Source organism: Oncorhynchus clarkii, chromosome 21 (assembly GCF_045791955.1).
Source record: "Oncorhynchus clarkii lewisi isolate Uvic-CL-2024 chromosome 21, UVic_Ocla_1.0, whole genome shotgun sequence".
NCBI classification, from domain to species: Eukaryota; Metazoa; Chordata; class Actinopteri; order Salmoniformes; family Salmonidae; genus Oncorhynchus; species Oncorhynchus clarkii.
In genome coordinates this window covers 15,333,651-15,354,299 of record NC_092167.1, presented here as the reverse complement: position 1 = coordinate 15,354,299, position 20,649 = coordinate 15,333,651, and the positions used below count along the sequence as shown (strand labels likewise).

The window sequence follows — 20,649 nt, the reverse complement described above, 5'->3', positions numbered from 1 at the left end:
GCTTATGGCGGTATACAGCTCATTGAGTGCGGTTTTCGTGCCAGCATCGGTCTGTGGTGGTATGTAGACAGCTACGAAAAATACAGATGAAAATTCTAGGTAGGATAGTGTATCTCATGATAAGCTGTAGACCACACTACCTCAGGCAAGCAAAACCTCAAGACTTCTTTAGCTGTCATGGACCAGCTGTTGTTTACATAAATGCATAGTGCACCAGCTGTTGCATACATAAATGCCCCATGTCTTACAAGAGGGCGCTGTTCTGTCCTGCCGATAGAGTGTATAACCGACCAACTGTATGTTCTTAATGTTGTCGTTCAGCCACGATTCGGTGAAACATAAGATATTACAGTTTAAATATCCCATTGGTAGGATAAACATGCTTTCAGTTCGTCCCATTTATTTTCCAGCGATTCAATGTTAGCTAGCAGGACGGAAGGCAAGGTCTGGATAGCCACTTGTCGCCTGATCCTCACAAGACACCCTGATCTCTTTCCGTGAAATCTACATTTCCATCTCCAGCTAATAACGGGGATCTGGACCTGGTGTATGTATTATATTCCTCCAGTCTGACTCATTGAAGAAGAACTCCTCAGCCAGTTTGAGGTGAGCAATAAGACGGCAGCCTTCCCCTCCGACGCCATCCTCCTCCCATCTGGTTTGCGCATAATGAGCCTATCATTTATTTTTCAACAGGGCAATGACCCAACACACCTCTAGGCTGTGTAAGGGCTATTTGACCAAGAAGGAGAGTGATGAGTGCTGCATATCAGATGACCTATCCTCCACAATTACCCGACCTCAACCCAAATGAGATGGTTCGGGATGAGTGGTCCGCAGAGTGAAGGAAAAAAGCAGCCAACAAGTGATCAGCATGTGGGAACTCCTTCAATACTGTTGGAAAAGCATTCCATGTGAAGCTGGTTGAGAGAATGCCAAGAGTGTCCAAAGCTGTCATCAGGGCAAAGGGTGGCTACTTTGAAGAACATAAAATCTCAAATATATTTTGATATGTTAAACACTTTTCTTGGTTACTACATGATTCTTCCATATATGTGTTATTTCATAGTTGAAGTCTTCACTTTTATTCTACAATGTAGAAAATTGTAAAAATAAAGAAAAACCCTTGAATGAGTAGGTGTGTCCAAACTTTTGACTGGTACTGTATGTATGTACAGTTAAGTCGGAAGTTTACATACACCTTAACCAAATACATTTAAAATCAGTTTTTCACAATTCCTGACATTTAATCGTAGTAAAAATTCCCTGTTTTAGGTCAGTTAGGATCACCACTTGATTTTAAGAATGTGAAATGTCAGAATAATAGCAGAGAGAATGATTTATTTCAGCTTTAATTTCTTTCATCACATTCCCAGTGGGTCAGAAGTTTACATAGTAATTGAGTGTATTTGGTAGCATTGCCTTAAATTGTTTAACTTGGGTCAAACGTTTCAGGTAGCCTTCCACAAGCTTCCCACAATAAATTGGGTGAATTTTGGCCCATTCCTCCTGACAGAGCTGGTGTAACTGAGTCAGGTTTGTAGACCTCCTTGCTCGCACACACTTTTTCAGGTCTGCCCACACATTTTCTATGGGATTGAGGTCAGGGCTTTGTGATGGCCACTTCAATACCTTGACTTTGTTGTCCTTAAGCCATTTTTCCACAACTTTGGAAGTATGCTTGGGGTCATTGCCCATTTGGAAGACCCATTTGCGACCAAGCTTTAACTTCCTGAGTGATGTCTTGAGATGTTGCTTCAATATATCCACATCATTTTCCTGCCTCATGATGCCATCTATTTTGTGAAGTGCACCAGTCCCTCCTGCAGAAAAGCACCCCCACAACATGATGTTCTTCTGGGATTGATTTGCACTTTTCACACCAAAGTACGTTCATCTCTAGGAGACAGAACGTGTCTCCTTCCTGAGCGTTATGACGGCTGCGTGGTTCCATGGTGTTTATACTTGTACAGATCAGGCATTTGGAAATTGCTCCCAAGGATGAACCAGACTTGGGATACACGATATATTGGTGAACATATCGGAATCCGATGAGATTAGCTAAAAATGCCAACATCGGTATCGGCCCGATGTCTAGTTTAACGCCGAAGTCCAAAACCGATGTCAAAGCTGATGTGCATACCTATATAACCTAGGTACATGACGTAATGAAGCCACGTACAATTTTGCGCTACTCGTGCAACCCAGCATTCCTAACCTAGCCCACAATATCTGCTGTGTGAATCAAGCAGTCAAGAAGTCGAGCAGTCATTTGAAAGAGTAAGAACATTTCAGCGAGACAACTCAAAGGCAAAATCCATTAACGCCAAGATAGTGGAATTCATTGCCCTTGACAACCAACTGTTCTGTCGTGGGTAGGCCATCATCGTAAATAAGAACTTGTTCTTAACTGACTTGCATAGTTAAATAAAGGTTAAATTCAAATGTAATTCAAATGTTAGCTTTCGCCGACTGGTTGAGCACCGGTACACGTTGCCCTACTTGAGTTACACAGTAATGGCTTCACTGCCATTAGCTTCACGACATACTATGGAACGCCGTTTGGGTCTTTACGTGTCAAATAACACTATTTTACAATACCGCGTTGGTAATAAAGCATTATTTGTTCAACCGCAACATCAGGGGTAGCTAGCTTTAGCTTGGTACCTAGCTAGCACCAATACAACCAGCCTGAAAACAATGACCAGTAGAAACTGCAGTTATTTTCATTATTCTTAGCAATGATTTAGGAATCTTTGTGAGTAAGTATTAGCTAGGTAGCCACTTTTTGTTCGCCTATTGAAATTGAACTTCAGTTCATGAAAATAAATAGCTAGCCAGCTACTTAACCCTGTTGCCCAAAACTAACATTATAAGCAGCCAGCTAGCTTCATCTGGCTAGTGAGCCTCGACCGGACCAGGTTATGTGCTGTGAAGCTAGCCACAATAAGCATTATGCACAATAGTGGAATTAGCGATTTGCCTTCAAAATAAACATACCTCTTTCAAAGTGATACTGAAGGTTACAGTTGGTGGAATCATGCCATATTTAGACTAGATAATGTTAAACAAGGTTGGAATGTGAAGCAATGAAATGGGGTGTCAGTCTACTCGGTGACACCAACAGAACACAAACTCTTGACAGTTACGCAAATATTAGCGTTGTAGCTCTTATTGCAGGACTGTGACTGTGTGAAATCACCTCCCCAGTCAACCTATTATGTGTATTGACGTTCATATTGCACTGTATAGCTTTCCCTAAGGATTGGGGATCAATGAAATGGGGTATCAGTCTACTCAATACCCAATTTTTTTTTCTCCCTCAGACTTCAAAACAGCCACGCAGAATTGGTTTTCCTCTGGAATAGTGTTCAATACACATAGGTTGACAATAAATGTGGCTCAATTCACAGTTGTTTCAGAGTCCCGCAATAAGAGCTACAACGCTAATGTTCTCTGGGTGTCATTGAGTAGACTGATACCCCATGTCATTGGTCCACAATCCATAGGTAAGGCTATGCAGTGAAATAAGTATGCCCCCAATGCAATTCTAAAGTATAATACAGTGTGATTTCAACAGATTTGTCAAATTAACAAATTGTATTTTGTTGATATATTTAACAACCTTCCAACCTCATTTAGCACGATCTATTCAATTATGGCATAATTCTACTATTTGTAATCATTTGCATCACTGTCAATTACATACTTTTATTTAAGGCTAACTGCAAAGTCCACTATTGTGGCTAATCCTTATTGTGGCTAGCTTCACATAGAAAAATACGAGTGATAGTGTAATCAATGTGTAATAACTACAGAGAAAATGTATGAACGCCTTAAATGATTATGTGACGTGCAGTCATATTCAGATCCTGATTGGTCAACAAGTTTATTTGACATGTCAAATAGTGTTACTTGACACACAAAGACCCAAATGGGTGTTCCATAGTATGAGAAATCCTGGTTGAGAATGAAATGACTGAACAAATGAACAACGCAACAGCACAGCAAGTAAGTGAGAGAAATAGGTTTTGATTATGTTCTACTGGTAATGGGGATATATGTAAATGCCAACAAAATAACTTAATGGTCAGTGTGGTGTGTGTGTGTGTGTGGTGTGTAACCTTTATTTAACTAGGCAAGTCAGTTAAAAACAGAATCTTATTTACAATGACGGCCTACCCCGGCTAAACCCGGACGACGCTGGGCCAATTGTGCGCCGCCCTATGGGACTCCCAATCACGGCCGGATGTGATATAGCCTGGAATCGAACCAGGGACTGTAGTGATGCCTCTTGCACTGAGATGCAGTGTGTGTGTTAACTATTTAACTGTACTAGAACACTTATAAGGCCGCTAAAATGTTAAATAATCGGTTATCGGTATTTATTGGCAAAGAAAATATCGGAATTGGCCAAAAATGTCATTTTGGTGCATCACTAGTAGGAACCAAAGTGTTGGTCAGAGTTTCAGGGGACCCTTATTACATTTGAATGTTCCATTCATAATGTAAAAAAAAATTTAATCAGTCTCGAGATAAGGATATTGCACATGTCAATATTGCAATTTTGATTAAAGTGTGATTCATTGTGCAGCCATAAGTACGAGATTAGCACTCTTTGTCTCAGATACAGAGGGGTGTAACAGAGACGGGTATTATCACTGGGCCACACCAAAACAAAGAGAGCTCATGTGACAGGGCTGGGGGGCTGGGGATAGGGAGGGGGGGATAAAGCATCTGGCATATCTGAATGATGTGAAATGGAAAGCACAGAGAATTCCCCATCAAACACAATCCACACACGGGCTGATGGGCTCTGTCCCGGTATCCCCCTCCATCTTCCTCGTCGCTCCCCCTCACCCCCTCATTCCTCTCGCTTATCAGCATCCTTTCAAAAAAAACATACATGTGCAAGCAGGCACACACACAGTCTAATAATTATTCTGTGAAGTCCTGACCCAGAATTTCAAACCCAAACCAGGCACCCCCTCAGATCTCCCCTCAAACATCTTAGCCTGTGCTTCTGGGGGTCCCCCAGTGCATCGAGGGTAGGCCAGAGCCCAGCGAAGAGGAGGAGACAAAGGGCAGGCGAGGGAGAGACAGCAGACGACAACGCCTAATTAAGTCGAATACACACACACATCAAATTCAATTAAAATGTGACAACTAAGACAGCTCCCTTGAAGTCATGTCCCTAAAGATACAGTAGTTCCACCCCCATTTAGGGACATCTGCCTTGAAGTTGAATAAGAACAGCAACTTTTGTCTCTCTCCCTTTTGTCTCTCTATATCCCCGAACTCCTCTCTTGTCACCATGGTGACCAAGGCCCCAGACTCTATATTCTGCTACCAAAAGATTAGTAGGTCTAGACTATCCCAGAACCCTCTCTGGCTGGCTGCTCCTTTCCTTCTAGTCTCACTCTCACTATTTGTCAAGTAACTAGGAAATTATGATATGATCAAATTAATATTCAATTGAAAATGGAAAAGATAAAACGGAACGAGAAGAAACGTGAATGTGTGCACGTTGATGTGCGCACGTGCGTGTGAGAGAGTGTGAAAGCCGAGAGCGAGCGAGGGATAAAGAGAGCGAGGAAAAGAGAAAGTGAGCATATTTCGAGTGAGAAGAACAGAATGGTGTCTTTGTGTTTGTGTAAGAGGCATGACATCACCGGGGGTAACTCCAGGCATGTACTGTTAGCTGAGGAAGGAACAGACGAGAACAGAGAAAGAGAACAGAGACAGGGCTGTACTGGAATTCAATACCAAACCAGGACAAAATGATTTTTTAAATACATGATTTTGAAGTGTTCACGAAATGTAATTCATAGAAGTGATCTTTGGAGGAAGTTGACATAAGTATCTAAAAGCATAACTGAGAAATAATTAAGTTAATTAAAGCCTCCTTTAAGACTCCATAATGTATCATCTGTAGGCGCTACAAAGCAACAATTGGTGTCATATGAAGGTTTACCGCATGCTCTGTGATATGAATAGTAGATTGATTTCAATAACACATTTTTACATTCATTTAGCTTAAAAATAAACAAACATGACAATAGAAAACTCATACTTCAGAGCAAGCGATAAAGCTTCATATGACACCAACTTTTGCTTTGTAGAACCTACAGATGAAACACTTTGAAGTCAAAAGGACTGGGTAAGGGCAAAACGTAATAAATATGCCAACTTTGATTAATAGATTCAAATGTCAAATACATGACCCTTCCTCCACATTGACCCGAGGCTAATATGGTTAACACTGTGATAAGCTATTCTGAGGCAAAGGCCTAGTACCTGTCCATAGGGCTTGGGGGATATATCAAATTAATTCACATTTTGGTTTTAGCGTGATGTTCCAAATGCCGGTATTGCAAGAATGCTATTTGTTGTTGTTTTTATGAGTGTTCTGAATCTTTTTGGTCTAGGCTCCTTTGCTCCTTCTGTGCTGTGTGCACTGTGCACCTTCCCACTGGCAGACACCAAACCCCTCCCCCTGCCACTCACAACAAATATGAAATAACTTCTTCCTCTCTCACAACAAGCAGTTTAAACTCAGTATTTGCATTTGAGATTTGGGCCAACAGAATCGGTCATATTGACACCGAAACTCTTAGACATTATTTGACTGTAATAGATGACCTTTCTAACCATACCCTTTTTATGTCTCAACTACCAAAATGTAGAACAGAGCAGACCGTACTAAAACGAGAGTATCAATGTTATCAACATGTTATGGGAAAGTTATGCTCAATGGGATTGAGATCCGGGCTCTTCGCTGGCCATGGCAGAACACTGACATTCCTGTCTTGCAGGAAATCACGCACAGAACGAGCAGTATGGCTGGTGGCATTGTCATGCTGGAGGGTCATGTCAGGATGAGCCTGCAGGAAGGGTACCACATAAGGGAGGAAGATGTATTCCCTGTAATGCATAGTGTTGAGATTGCCTGCAATGACAACAAGCTCAGTCCAATGACGCTGTGTGTGACACACCGCCCCAGACCATGATGGACCCTCCACCTCCAAATCGATCCTGCTCCAGAGTACAGGCCTTGGTGTAACGCTCATTCCTCAACGATAAACGCAAATCTGACCATCAGCCCTGGTGAGACAAAAACGCAACTCGTCAGTGAAGAGCACTTTTTTGCCAGTCCTGTCTGGTCCAGCGACGGTGGGTTTGTGCCTATAGGCGACGTTGTTGTCGGTGATGTCTGGTGAGGACCTGCCTTTACAACAGGCCTACAAGCCCTCAGTCCAGCCTCTCTCAGCCTATTGCGGACAGTCTGAGCACTGATGGAGGGACTGTGCGTTCCTGGTGTAACTCGGGCAGTTGTTGTTGCCATCCTGTACCTGTCCTGCAGATGTGATGTCCCGGATGTACCGATCCTGTGCAGATGTTGTTACACGTGGTCTGCCACTGTGAGGACGATCAGCTGTCCGTCCTGTCTCCCTGTAGCGCTGTCTTAGGCGTCTCACAGTACGGACATTGCAATTTATTTCCCTGGCCACATCTGCAGTCCTCATGCCTCCTTGCAGCATGCCTAAGGCACGTTCACGCAGAAGGCAGGGACCCTGGGGATCTTTCTTTTGGTGTTTTTCAGAGTCAGTAGAAAGGCCTCTTTAGTGTCCTAAGTTTTCATAACTGTGACCTTAGTGTCTTAACGACCGTTCCACAGGTGCATGTTCATTAACTGTTTATGGTTCATTGAACAAGCATGGGAAACCGTGTTTAAACCATTAACAATGAAGATCTATGAAGTTATTTAGATTTTTATGAATTATCTTTGAAAGACAGGGTCCTGAAAAGGGGACTTTTTTTCGTTGCTGAGTTTATACATTTGATTTTGTTTGCAACTATTGTTGAAGTGTTTTCTATTTACCTTTTTAGATATTGATATTTTGTTACATGCTTAATTGAAAATTTGCAGAGGTTCTAAATAAAATACTCATATTTGATTTAGTACCTTTTATTTGTTGAGTATAATTCAAAATGTAATAAGAAATAGGTATTTACATGTGGTCATTTTATATAAACTATTTATTCATGGAATTGACAGAAAATGTGCTATATTGTGATATGTATCATTATCGGGATATGAAATGACCTATAATCGGGATGAGATTTTGGCCATATCACCCAGCCCTTTAGTGTTGTGTGTTCCTTCCTTCCAAACAACACAACTGTAGTTTCATCTGTCCACAGAATATTTTGCCAGTAGCACTGTGGAACATCCAGGTGCACTTTTGCAAACTTCAGACGTGCAGCAATGTGGGTTCTTTTGGACAGCAGTGGCTTCTTCCGCGGTGTCCTCCCATGAACACCATTCTTGTTTAGTGTTTTACGTATCGTGGACTCGCCAACAGAGATGTTAGCATGTTACAGAGATTTCTGTAAGTCTTTAGCTGACACTCTAGGATTCTTCCTCATTGAGCATTCTGCGCTGTGCTTTTGCAGTCATCTTTGCAGGACAGCCACTTACAGGGAGAGTTGCAACAGTGCTGAACTTTCTCCATTTATAGACCATTTGTCTTACCGTGGACTGATGAACATCAAGGCTTTTAGAGACACTTTAACCCTTTCCAGCTTCATGCAAGTCAACAATTCTTAATCTTAGGTCTTCTGAGACCTCTTTTGTTCAAGGCAAGGCAGCTCTAACCAACATCTCCAATCTCGTCTCATTGATTGGACTCCAGGTTAGCTGACTCCTGACTCCAATTAGCTTTTGAAGAAGTCGTTAGCCCAGGGGTTCACATACGTTTTCCAACCTACACTGTGCATGTTTAAATTATGTATTCAATGTAGACAAGAAAAATACAATAATTGATGTGTTATTAGTTTAAGCAGACTGCGTTTGTCTATTGTTGTAACTTAGATGGAAAATCAAATCAAATTTGATGACCAATTTATGCAGACATCCAGGCAATTCAAAAGGGCCCACATACTTTTTCTTGACACTGTATAATTTTACAAGCCTTGAATTCATTAGATTATTGCTGACTGTTTGAAATGTGGTGTATTGACCTTTAAAATTCTGCAAAGCAAAGCTTATTCAGAGGGAATTTTTTTAAATAAAAATGGAGATAAGATTTTTAGGCCATATCGCCCAGCCCTACCCGTTCTGTGTCTGCTGTGTACATGGAGGTGAGTAACGGGCTACAGCTACAGGCCTAGCCCTGGGCTAGCTAACATCACCCCTATGATATAAAGATCACAGACAGTCACAGACCCCTGTAGGCCACCACACAAACACACCTGTGTAAGAGAAGAGGGGGTACAGCAGTGAACACAGTACGCACGGACACACACACCAGTGCCAGAGGGGTTCCTCATCTTGCAGGTGAGCCTTACTAACCAAAACCACCACTGCCGTCAAAGGAATGGGATTACAATATACTGCCGAGCACTCCCAAACACAGTATTACACCCTCTTCCTGGACCCCCTGAGGGGGTGAGGGAGGAGGGCCTTTCTCAAATCAATCAGTAATCTGCACCACTCAGTCATGTCAACAAGGCAGCATGATACATTGTTTAGAAACATACATATATTGTCCATAAAATATATGTCCGAATTTTCAAAGTAGTTTTCATTGAGAAAGCAGATAAAGCGTTTTTATCAAAAGCAATCCCTTTTGCATGTGAAAGCACAGAATCCTACTCATTGCTCCAGGTGCTTAAGCTGTCACTTGTGTTGAGCCAACCTCGCAGGCTAACTCATTGATTATGCCCTTGTGTTGAGCCAACCTCGCAGGCTAACTCATTGATTATGCCCTTGTGTTGAGCCAACCTCGCAGGCTAACTCATTGATTATGCTCCATTGTGCACCGCTCTGGAGGCAGCTCAGTTCCAAATCTAATACAATCAACGCTAACCCGGTTAGGCCCGAAGCATTAATAAATGCCCCTCCCCCTCTCATCAATGCCCCTCCCCCTCTCATCAATGCCCCTCCACACCCCTAACCCAACCCTTACCTTGCCTTATCCTACACACACACCCCTGCCTCTTAACAAAACTCAGCCTTATCTCAGCTATCCTACCCAAACAACCTCCCCCAAACACACAGATGAGGTCGTACCATAAATAATGGAACACAGCTATTAGAGACATAACGCTGCCTACTCTCTGATCTTTTGACCCGCAGCCAGACTCAGGGATGAGAGGTCGAGCATATCACCATGACAACCTGTGACCTCTGAACTCCCAAAACCAACACGAGCCAACCCGGCTGAGAGGTAATGGCTGCTGCAGCCAATAACCATAAACCAGTGGTGCCAGGGGGGCAACCGTTCACAGTGATGTAATGGGATGTGTTAGCACAAAACGCTGCTGCTAGACATCCATCACACTGGTTGACTGGAACTGAGCCAGTCACGCCAGCTCGCGCACACACCTCTCAGTGTAAGGAGCTAAAAGGAGTTTCAGCGTGACTGACCCTGAAGGGATGAGCTGAAATAACAGCGCTAACGGGTAATGGACGTGTGTGTGTGTGTGTGTGTGTGTGTGTGTGTGTGTGTGTGTGAGTGAGTGAGTGTACATTAGAGGCACTTGGGCAAACAGAGACAGAAATACCTATGTCCCAAATGCTGGAAAATCTCCTTCAGTTTGAGAGTGGAAGCCAAGACAATGAGACAGAGAGAGAGGAGCGATCGGATCCTGTAGAGAAGGAGGGCAGAGAGAGAGAGAGGAGATAAGAATGGGGAGATAGGAATAGCGTAGGAGAGAGGGGATGGGTGAAAGGGGGAGGGAGGAGAAGAGAAGGAGAGGGGCAGTAAGGGGGGTTATTTTTAGGACTGGGTACTGCAGACTCTCACAGCTGAATACACAGTGTGTTCTACAGAGGACAGGCCTGCCATTATATACAGACGAGCATAAACACCACACAGGCACGTGCTCCCTCCCTCTTTACATTTGAGTTATTTAGCAGACGCTCTTATCCAGGGCGACTTACGGCTGGTGCATTCATCTTTAGCTACTGTGGCTAGGTGAGACAACCTCATATCTCAGTCATAGATTTTTCCTCAATAAAGTAGCTATCACCAATCTGAGCTAGAGTCTCTCTGATAAAAATACAAACAACCCACAGAATAAAGCAGGACAATTAGTTATCATAGCCCCATAGTGAGTGGCATGACACACACACACACACACACACACACACACACACACACAGGGTTTGAATTGGTGCACAGACACTACAGTGTCATCAGTGTGCAGCAAGGGGGGTTGGAAAGGGAGAAAAAGCACTGCGTGTGCGTGCGAGGGAGGGAGGGAGATAAGAGGAAGAGCACGGACGAGGCTATACATTATCCCTGTGTCAAATGGAGAGATGAACGGGACAGACTCCAACAGGACCCAGACCTCACCCCTAAACACACTCGCTCGGAGCCAGTTAAACACAACCCTTCAGGGTCGCCTGGACCGCTACCCTTTAACCAGCTTTAGCAATGTCTCAGTCTCACATGACGACCCTTTGAGAAGATAAAAGACCCTGTGCTTCGTCGTCTCCCTCTGTGTGTGCAAGGAGCAGAAGGCCATACCGGTGCGGTTATTGAGGAGCGGTTATTGAACCCCCTGTAGTAGTCTGACAGCCAAGTCAATAACTGTCAGCCCATCCATCCTCTCTTCCTGTAGCACCTTCCTCCCACCAGCCCTCTCAGCCTTAGTTACACATCTTGCTATTTACTTCTTCTTCTTCTTCTCCTTTAAAGCCATGCCACACTAACGAGGTCTAACGAGCTGCTTCCGGACGACTCAGGACAGCCAGCCAGAGGAGCACAACAGGGAACGTGCAAGTGTGTCCCAAAACACAGGCTTCCTCTTCGCAAGGAACAGCTGGAATAGTTCCCATTCCCACAGGACAGAGATAGGTAGGTAGGTGTAGGACGTGAGGACACACACGCAAGATGGATGTAAACATTAAAGCAGTGAAATGCCTAAGTTTCCTGGAAGTGTATTCCAACAACAAAGTGCAGATCAATTATTTCATCCTTGCACGCTTCAATGGTTTATCACTTCACTGTCTTTTCTGCCCGCTGTTATCCTTTCCCTGATCTCTCCTTTCCTGTTGAACCTACCCTTTCCCACGACCCGCCCCAGGCCCCACCTCTACACCATAAAGCCCTAGAGAACAGGTGTGATCCACCAGGTGCCCCTAGGGATCATCCCGGAGACACCCAGGCCAGGCACAGGTGGTTGTTTGTTGCGTCCCACAGTCCCCGTTCTGTTCCCACTGGACCAGCCAGCGGTGCTTCCTGTCTTTGTCCGGGTCTCTCCTGGTGTGACATTCCTCCTCTTCACCCGAGTGAGGGTTAGGAAGTCAGGAAGAGAAACATTCCACCCTCCCGCTGAGGCTTCTCAACAGTTTCAGCTCGTCTCCTTTCCTCTCCGCGATCTCCTCTGATTTGGCTGTGAAGGCAGAATGGCTAGGAAATGAGACTAGGATAGGAAGCTATTTAAGAGTATCCCCTGCCTCTCAGCCATATTACCCCGTAGCTCATTACCTCCTCCCAATACCACTTAAACCCCACTTGCAGTCAAGACTACCAAGCCTTCACAAGTGTCATCTTCAACACACACACACAGCCAGCCACCCAAGACCCTCCGAAAGAGTCCTGAGGCTATCAGCACCAACATACAGCGTCTGACACGCACACACGTAACATGAGTCCAGCTACTGTCTCATAACAGAACAAACCCTTTTTATAATGGAACTTTACCTTGGGCTAGATTTGTTTCCTTCAGCCTCTTGGCAGTTTGCTAACAAGGTTCCCATGACTTCCTAAAGCTCCACGGTGTCAGCTGAACTAGTGAACCAGAGTCAGACACTGTACTCTGCTGTCACTGTGCTGTCACTGCGCTGTCACTGTCACTGTCACTGTGCGGGTTGGGATATGAGGGTCTGTGAGGGAATGTGAACAATGTGCCTGCCAGAACAGTGTGCTAGGTCCCATTAGGACCCACTATGTGAAGTTACACCACAAGGTAGGGTTTGTTCTGTTATGCTAGCTGAAGTCATGTTACTCTGTGTGCCGGAGTATAGAGTTCGCTGTGTGGAGATCACAGCTCCTTGACTATTTCAACATGGCAGACAGGACAGACTAACGGGACACAGTCACTCTGTATTAGACACAAGTCACTCTGTATTAGACACAAGTCACTCTGTATTAGACACAAGTCACTCTGTATTAGACACAGACACTCTGTATTAGACACAGACACTCTGTATTAGACACAGTCACTCTGTATTAGACACAGTCACTCTGTATTAGACACAGTCACTCTGTATTAGACACAGTCACTCTGTATTAGACACAGTCACTCTGTATTAGACACAGTCACTCTGTATTAGACACAGTCACTCTGTATTAGACAGTCACTCTGTATTAGACAGTCACTCTGTGCTGTTGTGCGTGTGTCTACTTCAGGGAATTTCCCTATGAGTGTGTATGAGTACAGTATGTGAAGTGTGTCTGTACAGTATGTGTGGTGTGCTTAGTGTACGAGTGCTACTGTTCGTGTGTGTGTGTGTGTGTGTGAATAATCCGTCTGTCTGCTGCTCGGACAATGCCACCCTCTAATCTCCAGATTACAAGCCAATGTCCCAACCCCCACAGGGCAACGCACGATGGGACAGTCTCCCCAGGGGGGGGGGGGGAGGGAGGGAGGGAGGGAGGGAGGGAGGGAGGGAGGGAGGGAAAGAAAGAAAAAAAGAGAGGACAAAGACAGAATGTGTGAGTGCACACACACAGTGCTGGTCTGTGCATGGTACCGGGGCAGTGTTAATCAGACCCTGGGCTCCTTCCAAAAGGGCAGCTCCAGTTCCCACAATGCCCCTCTTCAGGCAACGACAGGAGGGCATTAGGATAGTCTACAGAACCCCCCCGGCTTCCCTCCATCAAACTCTTTTCAGGGGACAGAAAGTGTATCCCTCAGTAGAAGTCGTCGTCCCATTCCCACCAGAACACAGGCCCACGTTGACTCTAGTCCAGAGCCATTCACATAAGATGACATCACAGCCAGATAACAATAGACTGGTATTGTACTGTTGCCCTACACACACACACACACACACACACACACATACACACACACACATACACACACACATACACTGCAGGCTGATATAAAAATGGCTTATTACTGTATATATGATCTCAACGCTCTCCATTGAACAGCAGGAAGGAAGCTGCGGCTCTGTCGCCATAGCAGGCCAAGGATGTGTGCGTGTGTCCAGCACACCTTGAAAGTACAGTCTAATCGTTTGGAGAGCAGTACACCAGACAATGAGACAGCGACGACCCCTGACAGCATTTCTAACATACCATGACTGGTCATCAGATCATACCACTAATCAACGATACTGAAAGTCTTCTACAGTTGAAGTGTCCACACACCACAACTTCCTCAGTTTCACTTTAAAACTGTGAACACAGAGACAGAACGAGATGATCCCCCACCATACAAACACACACACACACACCCAAGCCCACCCCTGTTCCACATTCCTTACGTGGCTGACATAGCTTCCATAATCAGCACGTGCGCATATGTATCCGTCCCTCCGCCTCCCCTCGCTAGTTGTGCTGATTCAGTCACCCATGTTCTGAAGCAGGCCTGGGAAAAAAAGAGCTGGGCAACTGTTGTCACACACACAGCAGGGGTCGGACACAGGCAGCTGCTACGTAAGTGGAGAAAGCCAATAAGTCATTCGGTTTCAGGCGTGGTCACCCATCAAATGAGCCCCACTACACTTTAATGGTGTATTGTCAATACTTAGTCACGTACAGTATAGACGATGTACATGACTATGAAATTGGGAAAATAGCAATGATAAAGTGTTAGAAGTAACACCTCGGTGTATTCCATCTTACAGAATGCTGTTCTCTGGCTAGTTCTATAGCCGTCTGAACATTCCTTTACCTCTGTTCTATGACTCTTTAAATGTGTCTGTGTGGGTGTGAGGCACACTCGGGCTGCAATAATTACACTCATTATCAAGCCTCCAATTAGACTGCCCCGGAAAAAAAAAACTATTGCTAAGCGACCCAAAATACACCCAATGACAACGAACCTTGTCCCAAAGACACATGGCATCAGATGATAGATAAACGGGGGGCTTCGTCAGCATCCACTCCTCCTCCTCCCGCTCTTCTCTGTCCTCCTCTCAGGAATCAGGAACTGAGAGAAAGCATCGGATTGCCCCTAATGATAATCTGATGTCACATTCCACACTTCCAGGAAAACAGTTTAACCCTTGGCTGACCAGACTGGGGGGGGGGCTGTGTGAGTTAGCCTGCCTTCCCAATCCATCTCTTCCTCCACACATAATCATACGAGCAGGAATAGGGATGTGCACGCCTCACAGACACACACATGAACATTCACACAAGGACTAAAGAGGAATAAAGTCAAGGAAAATGTATATCTTGCTCTCTCGCCCCGCACGCAGTTGTTCATCCCTCAGTACGGTGTTGACGATATCTTCAGTGATAGGTACAGATCAGGCTGTGGGCACGGTGTGTGTGCTGTATCTCTTGTCCAGAATCAATGAGCTCTCTCAAGACACAGTAACAGAACACAAGATTAATGCCTGATGTGATAGTGAAAGAAAGAGAGAGAGAGAGAGAGAGAGAGAGAGAGAGAGAGAGAGAGAGAGAGAGAGAGAGAGAGAAGAGAGAGAGAGAGAGAGAGAGAAATCTCGTAAGTTGGGATGGACAGAAATCGAGAAAGAGATAGCGCCTGGTTCTGTTGTCAATGGCAACAGTGTGTTCTAACCTAGGATGATCCTCTGTAAGCCTGTCAGAGTGAGATATCCCCCCTCCCATAGCAGACAGGAACTTTATGACCATACTGCGTACTTCAGCACATCTGCACTGAGAATGTGTGTACTGTCATTGTGGGCATTACTCTGTAAACACCACCCCTCTACCCACCAGAGTTAACAGGTTCATATAGGGAGAACAGTCTGGACCCCAGTGGTGTAAAGTACTTAAGTAAAAAATACTTTAAAAAGTACTACTTAAGTAGTTTTTTGGAGGGGTTCTGACAACTTTTACTTTACTACATTCCTAAAGACAATTCTGTACTTTTTACTTCATACATTTTCCCTGACACCCAAAAGTACTCGTTACATTTTGAATGCTTAGCAGGACAGGAAATGGTCCAGTTCACACAGTTCCGACTGCCTCTGATCTGGCAGAATAACTAAACACAAATGCTTTGTTTTTAAATGATGTCCGAGTGTTGGAGTGTGAACCTGGCTATCCGTAAATAAAAAATAAATAAATTGTGCCATCATCTGGTTTGCTTAATATAAGGAATGTTCTATTATTCATACTTTTACTTTTGAAACTATATTTTAGCAACTACATTTACTTTTGATACTTAAGTATATTTAAAACCAAATACTTTTAGACTTTTACTCCAGTAGTATTTTACTGGGTGACTTTCACTTTCACTGGAGTCATTTTCTTTACTTTAACTCAACTATGACAATTGAGTATTTTTTCCACCACTGCTGGACCATCTCCTCTATTTTTCATCCCCCTCCTCTCCTCTCGTCTCTCCTCCCTCAGACTTGATCTGCTGATTTGCATGTGAAGGCAGACAGACATATGGATTGAACATTTGTCAGACAGACAGACAGGCAGACACTGTGGGTATAGTAAGCAGAGGGTCTTATGAAAAGAACACTCACAGAGGAACCTTCCCAAAGACAGAGGGAGAGAGAGGATGGCACCGGCTTAGAGTCTGGTGTCAAAGGAGGAGAGAGGGGAGTTGACACAAACACACAGAAACAGAGGGGGAGAGACAGAGCGAGAGAGACAGCAAGAGAGACAGAGCGAGAGAAAGAGGGGGCTGGCAAAAGACAGACTGTACCGCACGACATTCCGTGCATCTACCATGAATAATCGACATGATCATATCCAATCGGACCGGAGAGGATGAGTGTGAGCCCTTTCATGAGTCACGACAGAGGAAACTCACGGAGCACCAGTACACCATCACAACTGTATATAATCTGATTCGGTCTCTGTTATCCTTCCATGCGCTTCACCTCCCAGCACTGAGACTGATCAATATCAAGGTTATCGTGGCATGCTATTATCAGCTGGGTTACACTGTAGCACTAGAGAGAGATTAGAGAGAGTTGGGACAGAAACATGAGGGTTTGGGTCAGTATAATTAGCCTGTCATGAGGGATTGGTTTCACACGGATAGAACAACTTGGCTACATACTCCTGATCTGGGTCATTCTAGCTGCAGGGAACTGCTCGGTCTAACCTGAGTACATTTACACACATACCTCTTGGCCAAGAACTAACTGACAACTACTAAGATTTGACACACACACACAGACACACCTATGGTGGATGAAAAACACACTCCGGACACATGCAGTGCTGGGGGGGATAGATGGTGGGGAGGGTGCGTATTTCAGCCCAGGGCCATATTGGCTCCAGACGCACAGTAAAGGGCTGTTCCAAACAGACATGTAGGCTACACCACCACTGGAAAAACATCACAGGGGTCAGAGGTGAAATGACACAGCTCCAATGAGACGAGCACAGGAGGACGAGCGTCATCACAACCACACACCTGTCATAATTTGGAACTGCCAATAGGATAGGAAAGATGGACATAATGTGTACCTCAATAGGAAAGATGGACATAATGTGTACCTCAATAGGAAAGATGGACATAATGTGTACCTCAATTCTTCTCTATTGTTGCCCTCTTCCAACTACACTATCAAGGTTTGACCTTCATGGGGGATGTATCCAATGCCAGTCTGCTTGCCTGGTATCTTTGTGGCATGGTTTTCAGAGGGAAATCTGACTGAACTGATCCATTTCCACCAATTATACCATGATATTGTTTCCCTGAGAGGCAGTCACAGCTAAGCGCTGCTAGACTGAGATTAGAGTGTGCCAGGTATTACTGTGGTCCAAGGAACCAATTCCTCATCATCACTATTACACACTTACAGTAACCCTCGTTCAGACATCTACATGCTGTGAATTATAACTTATCGGCCTATCAACCTTACATTCATTGATAACATTGTACACAGTAGCCAATCAGTTTCATATATGCACATTTGACACAAACGTACAATGTGCGACACCTGTTATGGACCGTAAAGCCTATAATACATTGTTATTTTAACGGTTCAGATAGGCTACAGCAAAACATAAAATTGGGCAAAAACAAACGAAGCCAGTGTAACCCTGAAAGGAATCTGTGTATAGAATGTGATGACATGCATCTAACTGACACGGCACAAGGCATTGGCATACTCAGCACTTTCAATGTAACCTACTGTATGTGACGTTACATGCTTCCGATTTTCCTGGGTTATAGCCTAAAAGATGTTGACAACATGGTGTTGAAAATCAGATGGTGCGTAAGTTAGCCTATAGGTTGAAGGCAAATAAACAGCAATGGTATTGCCCATTCTAACCACTCACTAAGGTATTTAAACCACACATATAATTGTGTTAATAGAACTCATATTAGTAGGTGTCCGGTAGCTAGTCCTATTTTGACAAGCGAGCAAAATAGTTGGTCAACTCAACCAGACCCTTGTGGCGACGCAACATTGCGCGCTGGTAACATTGTTTCTAGTCATTTCAGTAGCCATTCGGATGGATAGTGTGCTTGTAAACCTACATGAAGCCACAACATTTGGCTACTTACCAAAAACGATGTACGTTGTTTCTACCTGACTTCCACACCTCGATGGGCGCTTCCTCGGAGGCCGGATGCCCGTCTTTCCACCCACCCGTAAAAAAACAGTTCGTCTACGTCTTGCTTTTCTCTTGCTCACATTCTTCCGTACAGAATGTTCTCACTTGAACACCGTATTCAAAATTCAAATGATACAAAATTACAGACCAGATTCCCGAAAGCTCACTTCTATGACGAGCAGGGAGTTTATGGGGAGTGAGAACGGATTGTGTCCGTGGATGAACCGGTAGAGGTGCAAACTGTGGCTGCCCACATTCTGACGCCTCCGCCTATGCTGCTGCTGACACGGAGAGAGGGGGGAAATAAACTGAATGCGATTGGTGGCCGCATACCAGCAGCACCAATATTCAATGAGTAGTTTTGTAGCGCCTCCTGCAGTAGGCTTAGTACACAGATACATCTTAGCCGACATTCTCTGACAACTAGGACTATTAATCAGTGGTGCAAACTACTTAGTAAAAATACTTTTAAGTACTACTTTTAAGTACTTCTGAGTACTTTTGGGGGGTATCTGTACTGTACTTTGCTTTACTCTTTATATTTTTGACTACCTTTACTTCACTACATTTCTAAAGAAAATAATACAATTTTTACTCCATACATTTTCCCTGACACCCAAAAGTACTCATTACATTTTGAATGCTTAGCAGGACAGTCAAATTGTCTGTTTTCACACACTAATTAAGAAAACATCCCTGGTCATCCTTATTGCCTCTGATCTGGCAGACTAAACACACATGCTTCATCTGTAAATTTTGTCTGAGTGTTGGTGTACCCTTGGCTATCCATACATAAAAAATACAAGAAGATGTTGGAATCTGGTTTGCTTAATATAAGTAATTTGAAATTATTTATACTTTCACTTTTGATATTTTAGTATATTTAAAAAAAAATACTTTTATACTTTTACTCAAGTAGTATTTCACTGGGGGACTTGCACTTTTACTTGAGTCATTTTCTATTGAGGTATCTTTACTTTTACTCAAGTATGGCAATTGTGTACTTTTTCCACTCCTGTTATTAATTGATTAACTCTTGGAATTGGATTGGGCCCTTTGATTTTGGAAGCATGCATGGATCGATCTACTTAGGCTAAGGGAATTAATTCTCACTTGAGTCTGCGCCTGTTGATTTCTGTCCCCTAATAGTTCAATTCAATATTTAGGCTATATCTGTTGATTTCTGTCCCATAATAGTTAATTCAATATTTAGGCTATATCTGTTGATCTCTGTCCCCTAATAGTCCATTCAATATTTAGGCTATATCTGTTGATTTATGTCCCATAATAGTTCATTCAATTATTAGGCTATATCTGTTGCATGTTTTGTAAGTTTGTCACAAAGATGCTCTGTTTTCTTTTATTCTCTCATGTCTTGTGGGCATATGCGGATGGTTGCCACCGGACAGGATTGAGGAGTGGTATTTAGTGTTTTGTGTCCAATTATTTGTTTCCTTGTTTGTTGTTGTTGTTGACCATGACTGAAATGAGCTCTGCGGCCAGGCTGAAATGAGGGAAATCTTCCATTCAATTAATAGTGTGTGTGTGTGTGTGTTTGGTTTTACTATCCTTGTGGGGACCAAAAGGGTTACCATTAGGGTTCAGTTTAGGGTTAGTTTTAGTTTTATTTTTAGTATTAAGGTAAGGGTTAGGTTAAGGGTTAGATGTAAGGGAAAATAGGATATTGAATGGGACTCAATTGTTCTTACCCCAAAAGAAAAGTACAACAAACGTGTGTGTGTGTGCGCGCATCTGTCAATGTCCTTCTCTATCACGTTTAAGGTAAGACCCAGATGCAGACTGTCAAAGTAACAATGTTTATTACAACAACAGGGGCAAAGGTATAGGATGGCAGTCAGGGTCAGGTCAGGCAGAGGTCGGTAATTCAGAGTAGTGGGGC

The 20,649-nt window shown here is 43.8% G+C and overlaps 1 protein-coding gene across 2 annotated transcripts in view; it reads right to left on the bottom strand.

Moving 5' to 3' along the window:
- LOC139378638 (cyclin-dependent kinase 17) overlaps window positions 1–19,026 on the bottom strand; it is a 36,290-nt gene extending 17,264 nt beyond the window's left edge. Inside the window, exons 1-2 of one of the 2 annotated variants that reach the window (XM_071120986.1) lie at window positions 12,717–12,778; window positions 10,570–10,653 (exon numbers count right to left, since the gene is read on the bottom strand). In XM_071120986.1, coding sequence (XP_070977087.1) covers window positions 10,570–10,653; window positions 12,717–12,772 — 140 coding nt within the window. In that variant the 5' untranslated portion in view covers window positions 12,773–12,778. Of the gene's footprint in view, window positions 1–10,569; window positions 10,654–12,716; window positions 12,779–18,699 lie in introns of those variants that run through there. The other variant, XM_071120987.1, reaches the window with a different exon arrangement.
- Window positions 19,027–20,649: the final 1,623 nt, after the last annotated feature.